Below are 21984 nucleotides of genomic sequence, written 5' to 3'. Positions count from 1 at the left end.
GGTTTTGAATTTCTCCACCACCTCTCTGACAGTGATTGGCCACCTTTACAGTAAGAAAGGGTTTTCTTACATTCAGAGGGAATTTCATGTATTCATGCAGATCCTTACTGCATCTTGCCCTATCATGGGCAGCCACTTCAAGCTGATAGATGTCCAATTTCAGTTAAAAGTGATGGACGATATAAGTCAAAATATTGCATGCAAATTTAAAAATCTGAACTAAAGTTATAAAGAAGGGCTATGATTTAATCTTGTGCAACTTCTCATCACTGTTGTTCTACTGTCAAATCATTACTAAACCCACTCTACAAATGTTATATATTAGTTCTGTATCCAGCCTACAGAATTTGTTCTGTATGTACAAAATGAAAGCCTACATTATACCTTTTCCTAGCAAATCTGGATGTTCCTTTCTGAGTAAGGTCTATATGGGATGTTATGGCTATTTCCAATGCAGATAAATTGACTGCATACTCTGTTTCAGCCAGTTCACCAGAGTAGTAAGAATCATAATGATGCTTGTGTCCTGGCTAGCAGGTTGTTTTTACAGAAGATATATAGCTATTTTTCCACTTCAGCTCAGTGCAGGAAGTGTGTTTGTTTACTCGATAGTACAGAACACTAAGCACTGTCAAATATTCCACACAGCTTTCATAAAACTCTAGTTTAAAAAGTTGCAGTACAGATTCAGTGCTAGCATACACTGGGTAGTGCTGCTTGTCCCCTTGGTCAATTTTTGAATACTATTAAAGATTTTCCCGTAGTTTTTGGTGGTTTATTTTGTTTTAAAAAGTACTTATGTAGAGATGTTCATTTTTTTTCTTTTTTTTTTTTTGAGAGGGAGTGACTACTTGATCAATTGGTATCCATTATATTATTTCTCGTACCAAAAAACGTCTAATTCTATCTATTACTTTTTACTGCTTTTACCTCTTCATATTCAAAAATCATCTCTCCCGATTGCAATCTTTTTAAGATGGAATTTATCTAAACTAAAGATGCCGGTATTATGAAAGAGTTGGTTTATGTTCAAGTCATTAAATTACTACTTTATTGAAACATTTTTTGTGGACTCATTCATGAATGCACATTTAAAATGCTAGATTTACAGAATATTGTCTCAGAAAAGATCCATGACTTCAACTCGGACACCCATCTGTTTTTCTAAGGGTTTAGTTTTAGAGATGTCATCACATACTTTATACTTGACTTTGAGCATTGACTTTTGAGAGCATGCTGGTTATGAATATAATAACCTGCATCTTGGCAGGTATGTAAATACTATGTGTTATTTATTGGATGACAATAGAAGTGTCTAGAATAAGTTATTTGCATATATTTTAGTCTGCACTTGAAATTTAAAAAACATTACAAATGTTTGCAATAAAAATATTTCTGTTGCCTCACGAAGTTTAAATTTACATTCTAGTTTTCCATAATTTGATTTAAAAAATTCTGAAACAGATGACTGTAGCAACATTTTAAACAACCAATGACTAATATTTTAATTCTATTCCTTCTCAGAATCTTCTTCTAGAAAAGCATTTCTTTCAAATCACTACACTAGTTATTTTTTCGGATGAAGTGACTAAAACAATAAAATGCAGCAATAACTGCTAATGGAAATTTGCAAATGTCTTCTTTAAAGGGCTTGATTGTGTTGAATAATAATAAGTGTGAGAAATATAAAATACAGTGTGTGTTCATGATGGTTTGAGAATTTCACTTCTGTCATTGTCTTTTTGGGGGGATTGGGATTCCCTCCACTTTAATGAAGATAGTCTCAATTAGCAAGGTATCGGAGGTAACACTAAAAGATAGCTATTTAGTAACTAGTGTTCTCAATGAGTTATTTTATGTATGAATGGTAGGCTTATCACATTAAAAACACCTCACCTATTGTGTTCATTTAATACTATAAAGTGTAGCCCAAATACTCTGTATAACTAACTGAAGTTATTGTCAGGTTGATTTGTAATTTGAACTTGTGGATAACATGTCATTAAACACTTAAGAAAGTCTTGTGCTAAGTATAACAAATTTATATTCAAATCTAAATTTTCATCATGAAATAGAGGCAGTAATTCTGAAATAGAGACAGCAGTTATGACATAGAGGCAGCATTATTATTTCAAATAATTTCCCCTATTTATGGAAGCACAAATGCATGGCAGTCCATGCTTCTTTTCCACAATATAACTAAGATTATTTCCAGCCCATATTTTTTCAGTAGTTATCATTACATGTCTATATATGAATATAGATTTTCAGCTATATCAATTATTTTTTGCAAACTCATTAGAAATCACACTTACACAAGCAATACGTATAAAGTCTTACAAACTCTATGTACTTATTCATAGAAAATAATATCAACACTTTAAACACATTAAACTACCATACTGTGCTTTAGCTCCTGCATGCATTTGTAATGGAAAGATGGAGAAAGATCTGCTCTACTTCTCTCCTGCCCCAGGGAACTCCACAAGAGGAGAGCAAGACTGGTCAGGTTCAGTATGAAAAGGCAGCCTCTAATGCTTGGATTCTGGTTGGATTGTCAACAATGAACTGGATATTGAGCAAATGTACATGCAATTAATAATAATAATAATCTTGATTGTTACCATAAACTGCAGGAATATAACTGATATATACTTTAAGGGTAATAGGATTTGGTCATTCTCAGGTTATTAGCATCCTATATATTTTAGTCTATTTTTACTCACTCACACATAGGTAGAAGAGGGAGGAGAGCTTCATTGTCACAAAAAATGTTAATTTCTGTATGTTAAATGATAATTGAATGAAGACAGCAATGTAAATGTATTAATAAATAAAGAGAAGTGGATTTTTTCTTAACTGTATACTTATATACAATAACATTTGTAACACTGAGAATACAGATTTTGTCCATGGATAGATTATAAATACATAATGCATACATATTGGAAAAGAGGCATATTGGAAAAAGTTGACAAAGGAGGAATAAAAATGCTAGGCAAGAGCATATTTTTGTAGGAGAGAAAAGATTTCTGAAGTTGCACAATGGGGCAGGGGCAAATTCCAATCTGTGTCTGCCATTTAGTGCTAGTCCCACTTCAGATTGTAAATAACTGAGCAGCTATATTTCCTTCTAGAGTTGTGGTAAGGGGTAGATTCTCTGACTGGTATCAGAGAAAAAAATATTTACATTAACAATTTGTCAGATTTCTGTGTAAGGGTTTTGTTTTTTTTTTTTTAATCTAATACAAAGGAAACTAAAAGCTTGGTAAGGAACATGGAGCTACAGCGATAATTCCATGAAAATTTGTGCATTAGAATAGATTAAAGAAACCAAGCCAACCACTGCAGATTGGCACATAATATTTGGATCTGCTGTGTCCTTTGTCCATGGAACACTGGAACACGATCAAATTCTCTCTTTGGTAGAGGGAAATAATAAGAAGATAACAGCTAATTTCTGTCTTCACATTAGCTGCTCATAGGAGATAAACCTTAGTTATGCCTACCTAAAGATACTGAACAATTAGCATCCCAACAGCTTGATCATTTCTTTTCCAAATAGATCTTGGAGCAAAAAAGTAACATGTCCTATAGGTTGTTGTTTACTAAAATGTAACAAAACTAAGGAATGATGCCTTATTATTCTTCCTTCAACACCTGTAATTTAAATTTAATGTATTTACTCCAGGAGAACATATTCCTCTGGCAAAATCTTTTCTCCCTTACACTAGGACCCTTAATCTCTTCCAGTGTTTTTTTGGTTGTTTTATTTTTTTTTTTTCATTTGTTTCAGTCTCCACCAAAATGAAGGAGTTTTGCCATGTCACCTTGACCACATATTTTATTGCCTGTTATTCTCACCTCAGGAACTTGTTCAGCAGTGTGGAACAAGTTTTTTTTCTGAGCAATGCTTGCTTGTCAGTAATATTGTCTCAAAGTTGGCAATTAATCATCAAAGGAAAAGCTTGGTGACCAATCTGGAGTAGATACTTTGTCAGCAGTGCTGAACCTTCTCCTACTTTGTACATCTACTGACTTTTGTATATTTGCTTAAAATCTCATATAAGTTTCTTCTTCTTCCAGAAGAAAAAGGTTGGATGTGTGTGTTCATTTTTGATTTGTTACTTTGACATAGGTTTTTAATTTCATTCAGACTTAAAAGAGACATTTTCATGAAGTGGCTTGAAGATGAGAAGTTTAACTACTATTCTTCACTACCTGAAGTCTGACTAAATGTCTTTCCTTTTTTCTCACTCTTCATGCTACATTATGTTAGTAAAGGCATATCTGGGGGAGGTTGATCACCCAGAATAAACGGGAGATGACACTCTTTCTCAGAAGCAGCTGAGCAGGGTCAATAAAAGCAAGCACTGCCCAAGAAGAAGACCAGGCACATGAACGCATCAAGGAGATCTTGCAGCTGCAGCAGAGACTGAGGTGGCTAAGAAAACCAGAAAAAAGCTCAGGCCTGAGAAATGGGGAGGAACAAAGGTGACCATCAAAGTCATTAGACTGACTGAAATTGATCCTGGAGGAAAGGATCTACCTTGAAAGTACAAAAAGGGCAGAGAGAAACCAGTTTCTTTTTAGCTTCTGTCTTATTTTCTTCATATCACTCACTGTAAGGAAAAGGTTAACTGATCTTATTTTAAAACTCTGACCAGCTCAACATCTTGACACAACAAATTTACAGGAAGCTTGGCCTTGTTAATAAAATATTTTTAAAAACATTGTAAAGAACTATAACTGTCCTGTTGTGGACTTTCCTAAAATATGAATTCAAGTCTATCAGAAAATGAATGTAACAGCAAGCACTAGTGCTACCCATCACTGATTGCAACTGACACACATAATTTCAGTAAAAGCGTGTGAATGGGTTTTTTACGTGTTACCATAACAGTTACTTTTGCATCATGGACTGACAAGTATTATTTCATACAAATGAAGGCTATTTGTCTGGATTTACATTTTTTTTGAAAGAGTGAAAAGTTTTCATATATTTTGGGGAAGCCCTTCTGCTAGTACTTTTCAAAAGAAATTAATCTTCTAAAGCAGATATTTTTGTGCTCATACATGAAAACAGCTAAAGTAGCTTTCTGAGCTCAAGCTGTCCTTCCCTTTCAAAACCACGGAAGGAATCTTTTCACCTACAAAGTTAAATACAGATGTTTCTGAAACTAAAGTAAGAAAATCTAGGAGACTTTAGCTGAGATGTGGAAGACACTTCCCCCACTCCTCTTTTTTTTTTTTTTTTTTTTTTTTTTTTAGCATTTAGAACATTTTACATATAGAACATTTTAAAATTATTGTTTAAAAATTAGGTAATTATTCCCTAATAGACCAAAGTAAAACAAAAGAATCATTCAGTGCTCTCTTAAGCTAAGGATACCACATGATGACCACTCTGTCCTTTTCATAACAAACTTCATGTCAGATTTTGCAACCCAGTATACAGTGTATCTTTCAGTGTATTTTTCTAGCATTTTTTCAGCATAGAAATATATATTTTTCAATATTCTTTGAGATAATTATCCCAGCTTTCTTTGAGTGCTTTCCTTGTTTTTAGCTTCCTAAGGAAAAATGTTGACTTCTGGTCTCTTAAATTTTGTTAAATAATGAAGTATGTTGACACACTAAAAGTCTGTACTAAAAAAAGATTAAGAACTCGGGAGTAAGGTTCAGAGGGAGAACAGGCAAAGTTTTTACTGAATATTTAAAAGTATACTATCTTTAGCTTTCTATATTTAGCTTTTCAGCTTGCTTTGGGTTTTTTATAAGATTCTTTTTAATATTTAAACAAAGATAGAAAGGAAGGAGTATGAGAGAAAAATATAGGCATTAAAAAAGTAAAGGAACTCCCAACAGTCAAGATGTTATATACATAATATTACGAGCCTAAGATTATATTGGTGGTATAGTTTTCCAAATATATTTTATTTTCACACAGAGAAAGGGTTCAGATTTTTACGCTGGAGGTATTGAACTCAATTTTACAAATTGTGTTTGAATTCTCAGGGTGAGCAGTTAGGATATTTCTCAGTCATAAGAAAAAATCAATGGTTACAAATACTTCAGATGAGATATCATAACACAACTTTCAAATGCTATCATACTGAAATTACTGTAATGCAAAATCCAATACTTTTGACAGCAATTATTGGTTTCAGCAATTTATTTCATTGTACTGGACAGTTTTTTCTGGTGCTACAGGTTAAGTATGAATTCTGAGTGATAAGTTCTGAAGACGTGTAGGTACTGCAAGTCCACAGCATTCAGACATTTCGTTCCTATTAGCTTGTGCTATACCCTCATTGTCTTTCAAATACATTAAATGGTAAACAGACACTTGAGACTTAAACAGTAGAAAAATAAATGCTTTCTGAAAAATTTCACACCACTCTTCATGAAAGACAAAAGCAAGTAACTAAAACAAGATGGAGAGAAATAATAATTCAATAATAAAATTACAAGATATAGTTACTACACAGAGCCACTTATTTGAATTTATTCCACTTGTCTGAAGTCAGCGAACTTAGCTAAATTGTTATTTTAGCTATTTGCTTCTAGTTAAAAACCTAATGACACAATGGTTTGTCAAATGCATCAGCGCAACAAATTGCATGTCTATGTGTAAGTGAGCTCTCAGCACACAACCTCATTTTATACTGTTAAGATAAAAGACAGAAATCCATTTCATTTCTAACAAATATTAAATATAAAAGTCATATATTTTTTAGTTCACTAACCAAGAGTATATAAAAAAAAAATTGGAGTTGCATATCAGTATTTACTAAAGAGAATAAAAATCCTTTAAAAGTTTGACCTCATTTATGTAAGTTTATCAGGGTCCATTGTGGAAATACCTGAGTCTTCTATGATGTCAAAGGGCAATCACACCTGACTATTTATCTTACTGCTTTCTCTCAAATAATTATTGCTTGGAAATTTTATTCTGTGCTGTATGAGAGTTCTCATCATGCAGGGAACAAAAAAATCAACAAGCAATAAATTATTACCCTCCTCATTGTAACTTCTAGAGCCTAGTCAAACTAAAGCCAACATCTGTAGAAGTTTTAGTATTCAGACTGGTGGAAAAACTAGATTATTCAGTAGATATATTCATTATCTAGACAGGTATTAAGATCCTTGGCCTTGCTGACATGCAAATATATGTTCCACTTCTTTGTCCTTCTTTTCTTTTAGTTTCCATGCTAAATGCATTTCTGATGCTATATAACAGGAAGAGCTCTCAGTACTGTCTGTTATTTTCATAAACAAAGCTACTAATACTGAAATTAAAATAGCACTTATTCTAGTGAATGGTCCATGATACTTGATACCATTTCACTTTCCCCTCTGTGGTCTGGGACCATTCAAGTTCTGGATTTTTTCTGTAGCAAAATAGAGAAAATTAAGAAAAGAAAGGAAGTGCTGGAGACAGCTGAGTATTTGATAATGACATACTGGTATAGCCCCTATCAATCATCAGACTACTAAAATGGGATTGTAATATGATAATCTTCCGTGTCATCTCACTCTTTTTAAGTAACCTGGGACAAACAAAGAAAGGAAAGGAGGGGAAAGAAGGGAGGAAAAAGACTTCTGTCAGAAGCATAAAATGTTTGAGAGTTTAAAGCAGTAAGGAGAGAAAGGATGTGGTGATGGAATAAATAAGAGAAGGAAAAAAAGGAAGAAAGAAATAGAGAATGAATAGAGGAAATGTTTAACTATTTTCTATGGTGCTATTTTCCATTTTCCTGGTGGATGTCCTATTATTGCTGATTTTAGGAGAAAGAAAAACTATTCTAAGAACTAATATAAAGTGGACTCTAGTTAAATGTAGTATTGAATGAATGACCACCTTTACAGTTATTAGTCATACAGAAAGAAAACTGAATATTTTGTACTCTTGAGAGTTTTTTTTCAATTTCTTTTTATTCCCATGAATAATTCTCTGGACAAATTCAGCCACAAAAATCCTGTTACATGAAACTGTTACTTCCAAAGAGGTTCAGAAAAAGGAATGTCATGTTTGCAACATTATATACCATGTAGAAGTCTGCTGTCGGTTAAGTGGTTGCACCTTCACTCTCCTGCTTTCTCCTACTTGTTTGCTCAAAATACATATTAGAACTTATAAGATGATAGGCTGTATCTTCCTATTTTCTAGCATCAATCCTGACTGATTTTGTACAAATGCAAAACATAATTATATTTCATAAGCATCCCTCTCTGCCTTTTCCTGCTTTTGCGCTTTCATTTGTTTTAGTCTCTGAACTGTATTATTAGTTTTATTTATCTGAGCTGTGATATTACTGTGATACTACCATTTTTCTTCTTCCATGTATTTCCAACCTCTAATGCAAATACAGTTGACGGGAGGAAAAGTGCTCTTAACGCTGATTCTGCTGCGATGCAGTTCAGTAGCATGATCCTCTGACATCAGCAGTATTGTTATTCTAATCAGTTTCATACAGCTTGCTGAACTGTGATGACAACCCTACTATTCTGTAACATCTAGGCAATACCTTGTTGGAAAACAGGCTGTTCCACAGGATTTTTTTCCCCAAATGAATCATAGAAATTAGAGATAGAAAAGATCAAATCAGAAGTGGTAATATAATTCCCTTCTGTAAAAGTGGATAAGTTACTCAGGCAAATCTATTTGGTCTCTGAGATATTGTCATCATGATGGAAGAGGCTGATGTTCAAAAGGAATAGATATCCTGACCTTGAAAACACACCAGCCCAGTGAACTATAGAAAGAACAGTCCAGGCAGATACCAGAGCCAAAACCAGAGTTGCAGAACTCAAGACAACCATCACTACATCCGCCTGCCCTGGTTTCTGACTTCTACCTTCAAGAGAGCAAGGTTCGTTGAGTCACTTCAGGGCCATTACAAGTCTTCTTGATATGTTATGCTGTGTCTTAGTACACTCTTGATTGTGTGGACAAACAAAATCTAAGTTAAGAATTATTTAAACAGAATTACATCTGACTGGATTAGTTATCATGACTTTGCATTATGGTGAAAAACGCCCATAGGACTGAAAAAAATCACATATTTGCACACTGAATGGGGCGCATAACTACAGCAATACTCATTCTGAGTATTGGGAAGCATGTGTATGGCCCTTCAAACCTTTACCAAACAGGAATGAAACTGTTTATCAACATTTACTGCAGATTTATTAGTGAAGTGTTTTAAAAAATGAATTGTTCTATTTCAGAACTACTTACATAACAAAAGTCACTTTCATCTATTATTTCTAATAAACTGTGAGCAGTGTATATTTAATAGAATTTTGTTACCAAAGTAAATATGTATTAGCTAGATATTACACTGATAAAATTTTAGGGGTTTCTATAAAAGAACATAAGTCTTCTTAAACTTACTGCTGCTTCTAAAGCAAAATACTTTCAACATGAACCTACTATTTAGAGTTTCAAAGCAAAACATTTCTTAGGCACATGGCACTAATGTTAACTGAAAGATGAGTGAATCTCGAGGTTCACTGGCAGCTGTGACAGCTATTATTTAAAGTCCTTTTTAAAACTGCATTTCTTAAAAATCCTTTTAAAACAGCTAAGCCTTGATCATCTCTAGATTTTTATGTTTAGATCCACAAAAGATCTTCAGTCAGCTACTGTCTACTGCTACATTAACTTCTCCTAAATGTGCAATGGTAATATAGGCCTTTTCTTTATTACTGTTTTTCTCACATGCTTTACGTTTCATCTCACATTAATTCAGCCAGTGGATAGCACTTGGCACACCCAGAAATGCCTCAGTTTTGTCAGTACTGAGATACTCCATATCCCACGAACCTACTAAATCTGCTGTCCTGTAGAGCATGTGAAAGGTCCAATATAAGAGACATTTTCAGAGCAGCCCTGATATGTCATACAAAACTGCCAGAGGCAAGGTACATCCCCAAGTCTGTAGCACTCATACAGCACATGGATTCAATCCCTTTCTCTACCTGACAGTAAAACTCACATCACTTTCCTGTGATGACGGAACCACCAAGAATAACACTGACAAATATTTTTAGACTGTAAGGAGAGCAGTAGCTGTATCATTCGCTCACACATGTGCCATGGAATTTCAGGAAAAGATTGTAGGTGATAAACTCACAGAAAAATTGTTTGCAATTTGGCATATCTGCAAAACTACTTCATCACATTTACATACTATTTGTTTAGAGTCAACTTGGACCTGACATCTGAATCCTATATTCCTTTTTTCTGAGTATTATGTAATTCCTTACTGTCATTTTCTGCCAGTTACTCTTTTATGCATCTAATTTTCCTGGCCAGAAGACATTTCAGGCATTTCAAATTCAATTGTTGCTGCAGCTTCACTGGAAGTTTCTGTATAATAACTATTATAATCTAAATACAGTATAACAGTACAGTACAGTATGATCTTTCATTTATGCTGTGCTGGTTATGTAAAATTTTCTTCAACTTGTACAAATAAAGTACTTTAATACAGATTATTCTGATAACACTGTCTTTAACAAATCTATTTTTCCATATCTCTCACATATATTATGTTGTACTCCAGCAGTCCATATCTGTAAGATCCGGCACCCTGAATTTCTATCAACTGCAGTTAAAAGTTGAAGTTACTTAGGTCATTGCAGTACCTGAACTTGTCTATGACACTCCGAATCTCTAGCTTAGTAAGGATATAAATTAGTTCAAACCATAAATATTTAACACTTTCTTTTCAAAGCTAACAAGCTAACCGGCTGACATGATTACAGTTGTAGGCAATTGCCATGTCCGTAATTACACAGCTGGTTTCATTAGTGTCCCAAGTAGATGACAAAGGGTCTTAAAATCCTTTCCATTATGTGACAGAGATGTACATTTGAATGAGATTTTAATAAAATCTCTAAGTAATACAAGGTCTTTCTTCAGCTTAAAAGGAAAGGGAAGTTTTTCCCATATTTGCTAAAAGCTGAAAGGTTCATTGTGGGCTTTAAGCCATTCAAATTTCACTTCCTCACTACCTGCACGGTTAATTTACTAATAAGAAGCAAAATGCACAGGATCATCACACTATTCAAATTTAATGTGCACATGGACTTTTTGATTCAGGCCAGGTTTATAAATAGTGCCTTTAGTTTAAAAATAGGCTTTTCAGATCTAGAGGAGTTGATATTATGATCTGTAAAGTGAATGAAGCTCCCAGGAGTCACTGGAGCTTATGTAATATTTATTTCTACATTTTTGCTCAGCTGTTTTATGCTGTTTTGATGCTGAGCTGCAAGGACTATTAGTTTCTTAAACCTTTCAAATCTTCTTCTGTGAAGCTGACACTTTCTGCATGCTTGCTTGTCTGTAACCTTACTGGGCTTTGGGATTTTGCCAAAGAAACAGTGGACATTGACCCCACTTACAGGTCTTTTCATTTAATAATTTTCATTGCGTATGACCTTTGTGGAATCCCAAAATGTGCTGCCAGGTACAGCAACTTTTCAATATTAAATTGATTCTAGAAAGGTTATGGACAGATCACCTTTTCCTTGGGATGTTATGATTGGTTCAAGTCCCAGGGAGAAGAGTTATGGATCTTATAGAGCTGAGTTCTTTCTCTAAACACAAGAACATTGTTTGCATTAGGTACTCACAAAACTAGCTTCCACTACTTGATTTTGTAGTCGTTTATGATGTTTTATGAGTGAAATACTAGTTCTAATGGAACAATATTCAGAGCAAAAATGTTCATGGAATATGAAACAAATCTAGCATTAGTATTTGTCATTGGAACACCATTTTGCAAACAGAAACAGCAATGAGAGAAGCAGAGGCCTAACAAAATGCCTTTCTAAGGAAGAAATTCAGCTCTTGGTGGCGAAATGAACCATATTGTATTGAATATTACACTTAGCCTTCTAATTGTGCTTTCTTCATAAATTACCCTATTGCCTTATGTCATGTGAAGTCTTAGATTCTAGAATCAGAGACAGTCATTCCTACCATTTAGTTGTAAAAGAGAACTGATGATTTTTTAAACCAGATATTTTACCAGTTTTCTATAAATGTTGTCATTTTTGCTAGATATAAATGTGTCAGTATGATGCTGTGTTCGGTTATAAGGTACTACACTTAAATTTTCTACTGCTGCAAGTATTCAGTGGCATGCACCTAATCTTAGACTTGTTTCCAACTAGAAGCATAAAACCGCAGATGAACATTCTGGGCAAGGGTTATATTAATGAGAAATATTTTAAATGCCAAAAAAGAAATCTGTAAACTATTTTTGGATAAAATCAGTAGAAGTATTAGAAATCAGTGATTTAAAATGTAAACAAAAACAGGGGTGACATTAAACATATAAAATGTGGACATAACAGTCTTGACTCTATGACAGTTGATTACATCACAACTTCTAGAAAACCAGACCTGAATATATAGCAAAACATCCTGTTAATTAAACCTAGCTATGAAATTTGGGATATTGGACAATATCTGTCAGGCGACAAAAAGACAGCAGGTAAGAATGACATGGACCTGGTAGTTAGAAATTAAGTTTGATCACTATCCTCTTTCCTTAAAGATATACTTAACAAGTAAACATTAGAGAATTGAGTGGATGGCCACTGAAACAAAAGCTTTGTACCTCATTTCAATGGTAGCTGCACATACTGTTTAGACTTACCTAAAAGCAAAAGCATCTCCAGTTAGCATAAACACTTTCATCCCTTTCAGATAAATTTCGTACAACTAATGCATAAACAGGAAATGTAATTTACGTATTTCAAAATGTAACAACTTGATGGAAACACGATGGTGTCTGGAAAGCATTTGTTATGAGAACACAATACATTTTTTAAAAAGGAAAGAATTTGAAGTAGGTGAACAGAAATAGTGACCTGGCAACCAATACTAAAAAGTACAGAGATAGCTTGAAAAAAAAAGGAGGAATAGTAGCCTTACCAACATTGCCAGCAAAATGAGGTCTTCTCTTAAAATTCATTCAGATTTCCTTAGTAACAAAAAAAATCTATCTGGAGTTCCTAATGCTTTAGAACATTGTTGTTTTGTTCTATGGATAAGTTGTCTGCCTTTTTTACAATGTATTTTTTTTTTGCCAGGCTAAAAGTTCTGGAAGAGTTAAAATACTTTTCAGCCTCAGCACTTGAGAAAGTAGCTCTGTAGACCACATCTCCTTCAGTTCTCCTAAATCTGAAGGGTTAGTCCTTTGTGAGCTACTGGCAAAGTGCATAGCCCTCTAGTCCAAGTTAATGGGAGACATTCAGCACCACTTAGACAAAGTAACTGTAATTTTTTTCCATTAGTATTCTGCACTTATTTAAGTTGCCAGAAATTTCTGGAAACCTTCTAATTCCTATTAGCTTTAGGACATTCTTAGCACTAAATTTAGGGAATATATGTGTTTTATATATATATATATATATAAATATATGTTATGCAGTTGCAAACATGTAGTTCTTATTTGATGATTTTATAGTCATCTTGACAGCATGACATTTAATCCTATATGTGTTTTTTTTGATTTTTTTAAAATCTGTCAGTGTCACAGCTTTTACACTCATATTTTGTTCTTGGAAAAGTCAAATTGCCTAGGAAAACACTTTTTTGTTTTCTATTGCTTTAATGCAAGTTAAAATATCAATATTTTCCACTAATGGCGGGTACCAAAATCTGAGATAATATTTTGAAAATTATATATTGTGTAACATATGAAAGCTCAACATCATTTCAGATCTGACTTCAGAGTCTGAAACAATGAACTTTATACAACAAACATACTAATCATAAATAAATTTTTACTTGAATATTCCATCCTATCTGAATGACAAAGTTCACTAGGAAAACGTATCTGAATTGATGTCTGAAGAGAATCCTTCATGAAAGGCAGGAAAAAAGTCTTCTCTGCAAGGAATTACCTGGTTTTGAGGCAGTTTCTAGCCCATTGCTTTGGTCGTCCATCTGACATGCTAACCATGAGCTGGTAGCCTGGCATCTGGTTTCCAAGCTTATGATTTTTTTTAAAAGACAGGCTCCTAGGATATCCTGCTAGCCTCCAATTTCCATATGAAAAAACTTGTTTTGCCAAGACTTTCAGTTTGTCACTCTGTGGCAGCCAACTGGGAAGATAGACTGGGACAACCATGGTGCATGTTAATGGAAGCCTGAAATGTAGCTGATTCAGAGAGGCAGCACACATTCTCCCTAGACTCAGTTGTTGCCAAATCACAAGGTTGCTAAAACTTTTCAGCAAAAAGTTTTCACCTGTCTTCTTTCAACAAAGGGAAAAAGTCAACACACTTTCAACTTTATTCTTAAGCCGAATCTTTTGGCTGAAGTGGGTAAATTAGCAATATTCATGGAGAAGCAGAAGTTTCAGTAGATGGCAGAGAGATGCTTGAGATGGGCAGACTCTGTCTAGGGAGAAAATTTACAAACAAATCTAAACAAAATTCGAAATAAATGTCTCAATTCTTTCTCCCATCTGGAGTTTATATGATGCCATTTCATCAAGACTGCAGTATTCTGGGTGGGGAAAAAAACTGCCAAAAGCAACTTTGCATTTACTTCCCATTCCTTGATTAATAAGATAAACACAGAGCTCTGAGTTTCATATCGTCTCTTTATCTGTTCTTGTCTCGCTTGCCACTATGTCAAGGGTAAATTCTGAGAGCAACATTTTTTTCCTTGTCATCTTCTGCTTAAAGAAAAATCTGCTGTTTGTGCTGAAATGATTTGGAATTCTGCCAAAGCCTTCAGGATGAGCATATTTCAGTCTGGCAGTGAATTCTTGGGAAAAAGAAGAAACAACTAAATATGCTATCAAGAGAAAGTGATTTATAAATCGAGATACAAAATCTATGAAAACCTGTGTAACAATCCTTTAACTGATGCCATTTGTCACAGATGATATTAGTGTAAATATCAAATGCAGTATGTTGTACATATCATAGAATCACAGAGTGGTAGGAATTGAAAGGGACCTCTAGAGATCATCTAGTCCAGTCCCCCCTGCTAAAGCAAGTTTGCTTTGATCAGTGTGCACAGGAATGTGTTCAGGCAGGTTTTGAAAACATCCAGAGACTCCACAACCTCCCTGGTCAGCCTCTGTCAATGCTCTATCACCCCCATAGGAAAGTAGTTTCTCCTCATGATCAAATGGAGCTTTTTGTGTTCCAGCATTTGTCCATTACCCATTGTCCTGTCACTAGATATGACAGAAAAAAGTGATGCACTTTCATCCTCCTGACAAATACCTTTTAAATACTTGTGTTAATGGTATCTCCCTTAGTCTTCTCTTCTAGACTAAACAACCCCAGTTCTCACAGCCTTTCCTGATACGGAAGATGTTCCCTGATCATCTTGGTGGCCCTGCGCTGGACTCTCTCCAGAAGTTCTCTGTCCCTCTTGAGCTGAGGAGCCCAGAACTGGACACAGGACTCCAGATGAGGCCTCATCCAGGGCAGATGAGAAGGAAAACCTCCCTTAACCTGCTGGCCACACTATTCTTGATGCATTCCAGAATGCCATTGTCCTTCTTGGCCACGAGGGCACATTGCTGGCTCATGTTCAGTTTATTATCAATCAGAACTCCGAGGTCTCTCTCTGCAGAGCTACTCTCCAGCAGGTCAATCCCCAGCCTGTACTGGTGCATGGGGTTGTTTCCTCCCCATGTTCAGGACTCTGCACTTGCCCTTGTTGAACTTCATGAGATTCTTCTTTGCCCCACTCTCAAGCCGGTCGAGATCCTTCTGAATGGCATCACAGCCTTCTGGGGAATCAGCCAGTCCTCTCAGTTTGATATCATTAGCGAACTCGCTGAGGGTACACTCAGTCCCCTCATCCAGGTCATTAATTGGAGATGTTGAATAAAACTGGCCCCAGAACCGATCCCTGTGAAACTCACTGGCCACAGGCATCTGACGTGAATCAGCAACGTTGATCACCACCCTCTGGGCTCTGTCATTCCGTCATTTCTTGATCCACCTCACCGTCCACTCATCCAACCCACACTTCCTGAGTGTTATGGGACACAGTGTCAAAAGCCTTGCTGAAGTCAAGGTAGATGACATCCGCTGCTCTCCTCTCATCTAGCCAGCTAGTTATTCTCTCATAGAAGGCTACCAGTTTGGTCAAATGGGATTTCTCCCATTGACTCCCCCTGATAATCATATTTTCCTTCATGTGTTTAGAGATGACATCCAGGATGAGCTGTTCCATCACCTTTCCAGGCATGGAGGTGACACTGACTGGCCTGTAGTTTTCTGGGTACTTGTTTTTGCTCTTTTTGAAGGCTGGAATGACATTGTCCTCCCTGCAGTCCTCAGGCACCTCAGCTGTGCTCCACGATCATTCAAAAATGATGGAGAATGGCTCAGTAACCATGCCAGCCAGCTCCCTAAGCATTTGTGGGTGCACATAGTCAGGACCCATGTATTTTGCAGGAGAATATTCACTATCCTGAGATAGATATCTGTGTTTTTCTTTGGAGGTGTTTGCAGATATAATATTTCTACCTAGACTTTTAAAGTGTAAGATTAGTGGGAGAATAGGCATTTTAATATATTTGAGATGATATATAAAAGAAGTTTTGAGAATTATAGCAGCTAAAATGCCCTATTGATCCATAGATTTCATAACCTTTTATTTCAACTTATTTTTATCTATTTGTATTTTGCGTTCTCAAAATAAGTGCATCAAACAGTTTACTAAGGGCACTTTGAACTAATAATCAAATTCTATATCATCTAAAACTAGCAATATACTTTCTTACAGGTTGCATTAGGAACTTGTATTTCATCCTTAGTGAATAATCTCAGAATTCCAAAATATAATCTTAAACACACACATACCTATGTATACATGTGCATACATGCTTTTATGTACCTGCACACATGCATGTATATAAAACATGAATACCTAGACTAATACATGTAGTAGTTCTTTTTAGAAAATGAATAAAAGTTTTCTTTTAGAAATTATAATAGTCGGGAAGCATTCAGATAAGTTAGCCTTTAAGCAACTAAAAAAAAGACTTTATAATCTATGATCAAGGGGGTAATTGAAAACATATCATTCTGCTGTTTTCCATTGTCTTTGAAGAACAGAGATGTTTCCTATTAAGAACCATCTCCCTTTGTTTTAATTAAAAAATTAATCATGAGAATAGATTGTTGCCTAATTTTCCAGGTTGGAGGCAAGAAGAATGTGTCAGCAACAGTGTCTTGGAGCTGTCTACGTCACAGCCCAGTGCTACTTCTCTTACTGAAGAGTATGTCTCTCAATTTAGGAAAGACAGCTAAGTTTGTGTTCATCTACACTCACAGAAGTTATATTTAGTTAAGTGCTAGCCAGCAGATTCAAGAAGAGTCACTTTAGAACATTAAAGTCACAGTAAAGTCCTGGAAGCTTGAAATACAAATCAGAAAAAAAAAAGATTTTCATTTCAGGACTGAAAAATTAAGTATGGAAGGTAAATATGAGTTTTGAAATGTATTAGTTGTCTTATTTTTTCTGCTGATTTTTCAAGAGAGACTATCCATTTAAGTTATAAGCAAGGCTTAAAGTTATAAATATTTTCATTTGTTATGACTTCTGAGTCTATGTGATTCCAAATAATTGAGATGATAAAAATATTATGCCATGGTAATTAAACTGGAAGACAGTTTTCTTTTAAAGGTGCGTCTTTAAGCTAAGCTACCTCCTTTTTACAGTAAAAATGAGTGTCTTATTTTCAGTATATGACAATGAATTTTGTTCTAGAAAGCAGAAGCTAAGTACCTTCAAAGTATTTGACTGAGGCTGGTCATTAACATATTGAGACCGGAAACAACAGAAAAGAGCAAAAGAAAAACTAATACTTGCCTTTTTTATATTTATTTTACAGGAAATGTGTTTGTTGTAAGCCTGGCAGTTGCAGACTTGGTTGTAGCAATCTACCCTTATCCACTGGTCCTCACATCTGTATTTCACAACGGATGGAATCTGGGATACCTTCACTGCCAGATTAGTGGTTTCTTGATGGGCCTAAGTGTCATTGGATCAATCTTCAATATTACAGGCATCGCTATCAATCGGTACTGCTACATCTGCCACAGTCTCAAATATGACAAGCTGTACAGCGACAGGAATTCATTGTGCTATGTTGCTCTTATCTGGGTCCTAACATTCGTTGCTATCTTGCCCAACCTGTTCGTGGGATCACTACAGTATGACCCCAGGATTTATTCATGTACATTTGCACAGTCTGTGAGCTCAGCATATACAATAGCAGTTGTGTTTTTCCATTTCTTGCTTCCCATTGCCATAGTTACTTTCTGTTACTTGAGAATATGGATTCTCGTTATTCAGGTAAGGCGAAGGGTTAAACCAGATAACAATCCCCGGCTGAAACCACATGACTTCAGGAACTTTGTAACCATGTTTGTGGTATTTGTACTGTTTGCAGTCTGCTGGGCTCCTTTGAACTTTATAGGCCTTGCTGTGGCTGTCAACCCAGAAACTGTAATCCCTAGGATTCCAGAGTGGTTGTTTGTATCTAGTTATTACATGGCATATTTCAACAGCTGCCTTAATGCTATTATATATGGACTCCTGAACCAGAACTTCAGAAGAGAATACAAGAGAATTATTGTCACTTTTTGTACCGCAAAAGTTTTTTTCCAAGATAGTTCTAATGATGTGGGAGACAGGATGAAAAGTAAACCTTCTCCATTGATCACAAACAACAATCAAGTGAAGGTGGACTCTGTCTGAAAATGGAAATCTTATTATTGTCACTCAACAGCATCCAAATAAAGTATCTGTTTCATTAGACCTACTGTTAAATATTATAGTGAAATATCTCCTCTACACTGAAAGCACTTTGATCAAATTCCTTGCATGGTATTTGGAACTCAAGTCACAAAGCCTTGATATACAGATTCTATTATATAATGGTATATCTCTCATATAACAACACACTGATGTTCTTAAGGGAATTCCAGAATTATGCATGAATCCTTTTTTTTTTCTCCTGAAATGGAGATAAAGAGATAGAAAGAGATTGAAACAGAAGTATCCACGTTGCCTGGCTCAATAAAAGAAATCACAAAACTATTCCTCCTACTTTCTGCCTGCTTCTTCTGGCCAGGTTGTGTTCCTGATTCTAAAACCTCTGAGAACTCCTTTTAAAACATGAAATCAAACCTTTAAAAAACATATTAGGAAATACAAAGTGAGAAATCAAGGTAATTGAAAATTCATTAGGATTTTTGATAAGCACCTCTACCCGTATTGCTTTGTCCCTAACATGGACACAGTTGTTCATTTTTTTGGAGATGCAACCTCACCAGCCCTCCTAAGAAAGATATTCTCAATTGACTTCTCAATTTTAAAATAGTTTTTAGGGGATGTGTCTGAATCGTTATCTTCAAAGTTACAAGGGCAGGAGGATAAACAGCGAGGAAAGAAAAGAGCCATGATTCAGCAGCTCAAGCCGATTGGGCATGAAAAAGGATGTAGGAGAGTTGGAAAAAGAACCATAAATCACCATTCTTCCTGAAGAGAGAGTAGTTCATAAAATCAGGAAGTGCCCCAAAGGAGTTTCTGGGGAAATATCTCCTAGAAATATAAGCAAGGAAGGACTGTTTTTTCTGACTTGTGTATGGTACAAAAGTTCTACACCTCTGTAAGAAGATAAATGTATTTGATGGTGGGTGAGGATGACAGATTTTTCTGCTTAGTGGAATATTAGCCTCATGAAACTGTGGGTAATTTGCATTATTTACAGGATAAACATTTAACAGCTTTCTCAATCTCCGGAGGATAGCCTGAGGCTATGTAATCTGCCACAGAGAAGCTTTTCAAAGTAATAATCAGGTGTGTTTCACTACAATGATAAACATAGTGTAATAAGCTAGAACACTTAGGGACTTAAATAATAGAAAGGAGAAGATGCTACTTGTGACTGGTACAGGGAGGAACACATGACTCAGGACAAGACCTGCAATGCTGACTTTCCGCAGACAACAGGCACCCCTTCAGTGAGGGGAAGCATACTGTGAAGTGAAGAATAACTAGACAGGCTGTCTCCTGCAATAATTAATCTGTTTATAGTGAAGCCTTCTGGTGGAGAAAAGCAGTTCACAACAATAGGATTTACTTTAAAATTGACCTTAACAAGATGGAACATTTAGTTCTGGAAAGATATTACAACTGTCATACCTTTTAATGCTCAAGTGTTCATACCTACACTGATGTTCAAGTACACTTGAGCTTTTCCAAGCCGATTCCAATCATTTCAACTGAGTTTTTGAATAGCCATCAGACTTCTGCTAATCTGTAAAAAAATGTGGACTTTACCTAAAAAGTTCATTTAAATTCTTCCTTCTTGTACTGAAGATTTTCTTGAGCTTATATGTCTTAGAAACCAACAGTCAGTCTACGTCATATAATTTGTTAAACCGCATACAAATGTAACAGCATTTCATCTTTCTTGGATCATATATTAGTGTACCCTTGACTTAATAATAAACTAAAAGGAAATAGATTCATATTTACTTGAAAACTCCACTGGCACTTCATCAACTGACAAGTTTCCCACCTTAAAAACAGATGCCTAGTGTCAAGTTGACCACAAACTAAGGAACAACTGTAAAACTGTGGAGATGAATTAGCAAGTCAATGCATTGCCAAGGTGCTTGACTTCTATCTTGTTTACATTTGGCAGTCAGAAGCACTGTGTAAATAAGCAGCTCGCTCTATTATTGTGGTATCATCATATGATGCGATACAATACAACATGATTAACAGCATAAAGTATACCACAGCTTTCTTCGCTGTGATTTCATCCCTGGAGGATGCTTAGCTCTGTAATTTTATTGCTTTATGTGTAGTGATTTCAGAATAGCAAGGGAGGCATGACCACCTTGTAAGAGCAGAAATTTGTAATGTGAGAAAAAACACTAAGTTCTAAGAAATCTTGCCTTATTTAAGCATATTTTCAATGAAAATAATGTCTTATGATGCATCTAATAAAGTAGCATAAAGATAACTTAAGTAGCTTAATCATTAGTAAATTTGGAATTCTCAAAGATCTTTCACTTGCCATCTCCAATAGAAAATGTACATGTTAATCATGTCTACATATTTATGAGCTGGTTCAAGAGATGGTATCCAATATTCTGGGTTATCTGAGGAATTAAAGTCCCCTCTAAGTCACAAATACTAAAGTATATTTTTGATGATAATGAAAATGGTTTGCTATATGCAATAAAACATGTTATACCAAAGGTATATATTTTACTGAATAGGCCTGTAATAAAAATGGAAAACATTTTTCAGATCTGATATTTTGAAATATTTGTATTAAATCTAAGTCACAGAAACGTGCATGTTGGTGATATTATGTGCTGCTAAATATAGCAATAATTTTAAGAAATTAATCTCTTGTTCTTCTTTGTGGGAAGGGAAGAGTATTAGTCTTTACAATTTAGTTTAAATTAATTTGGATGAAAAAAATGTCAAAATATTTGTCTTATTTTTCAAATTCATTTTGCATCTACTGCCATTCTAAAGTATGTCTTAGGTAAAGTTTGCAAAACCACTCATTGCAAAAGTGAAAGAATAATGACATGTAACTCTTGAGTAATGATTTATTTTAATCAGATTCTGTGCTTCAAAGGAGCCAAAGTAATTCACGTAAGTCAATCAGCAACCTCGTCAGCTGCTCATTGACAATGAGCATGACACTGTAAATCAGCACCTTACAAGATCAGACTGGTGAGGATAATCGTTATTTCCATTCATTCTAAGCAGATGGAGTTAGACACTTATCCAATATGTGTTGCTTCTGTGCAGGTGGATGAGCCACGACATGTTTTTTACATTCCAAGATTAAATTTTCGTATGTATGAAGGTCTAGCATAGCACGTTATTTGGAGTTCTATTTTTAAATTTTAGATGATGTTCTTGTCTTATAGAAGTTGTCGGCC

At 35.2% G+C, this 21984-nt stretch overlaps 1 protein-coding gene across 1 annotated transcript in view; it reads left to right on the top strand.

Annotated features, from left to right (window-relative positions):
- The window catches only part of MTNR1A (melatonin receptor 1A), a 50258-nt gene extending 31492 nt beyond the window's left edge, over positions 1-18766 (top strand). The window contains exon 2 of the mRNA XM_061993327.1: positions 17898-18766. Within this exon, the coding sequence (XP_061849311.1) occupies positions 17898-18766 (869 nt within the window). The remainder of the gene's footprint in view (positions 1-17897) is intronic.
- The last annotated feature ends 3218 nt before the right edge of the window (positions 18767-21984 follow it).

The sequence above is a fragment of the Colius striatus genome, chromosome 3 (assembly GCF_028858725.1).
Source record: "Colius striatus isolate bColStr4 chromosome 3, bColStr4.1.hap1, whole genome shotgun sequence".
In the NCBI taxonomy this organism is placed as follows: Eukaryota; Metazoa; Chordata; class Aves; order Coliiformes; family Coliidae; genus Colius; species Colius striatus.
The sequence above is the reverse complement of the archived record's forward strand: the minus strand, read 5'-3'. Positions and strand labels throughout refer to the sequence as shown.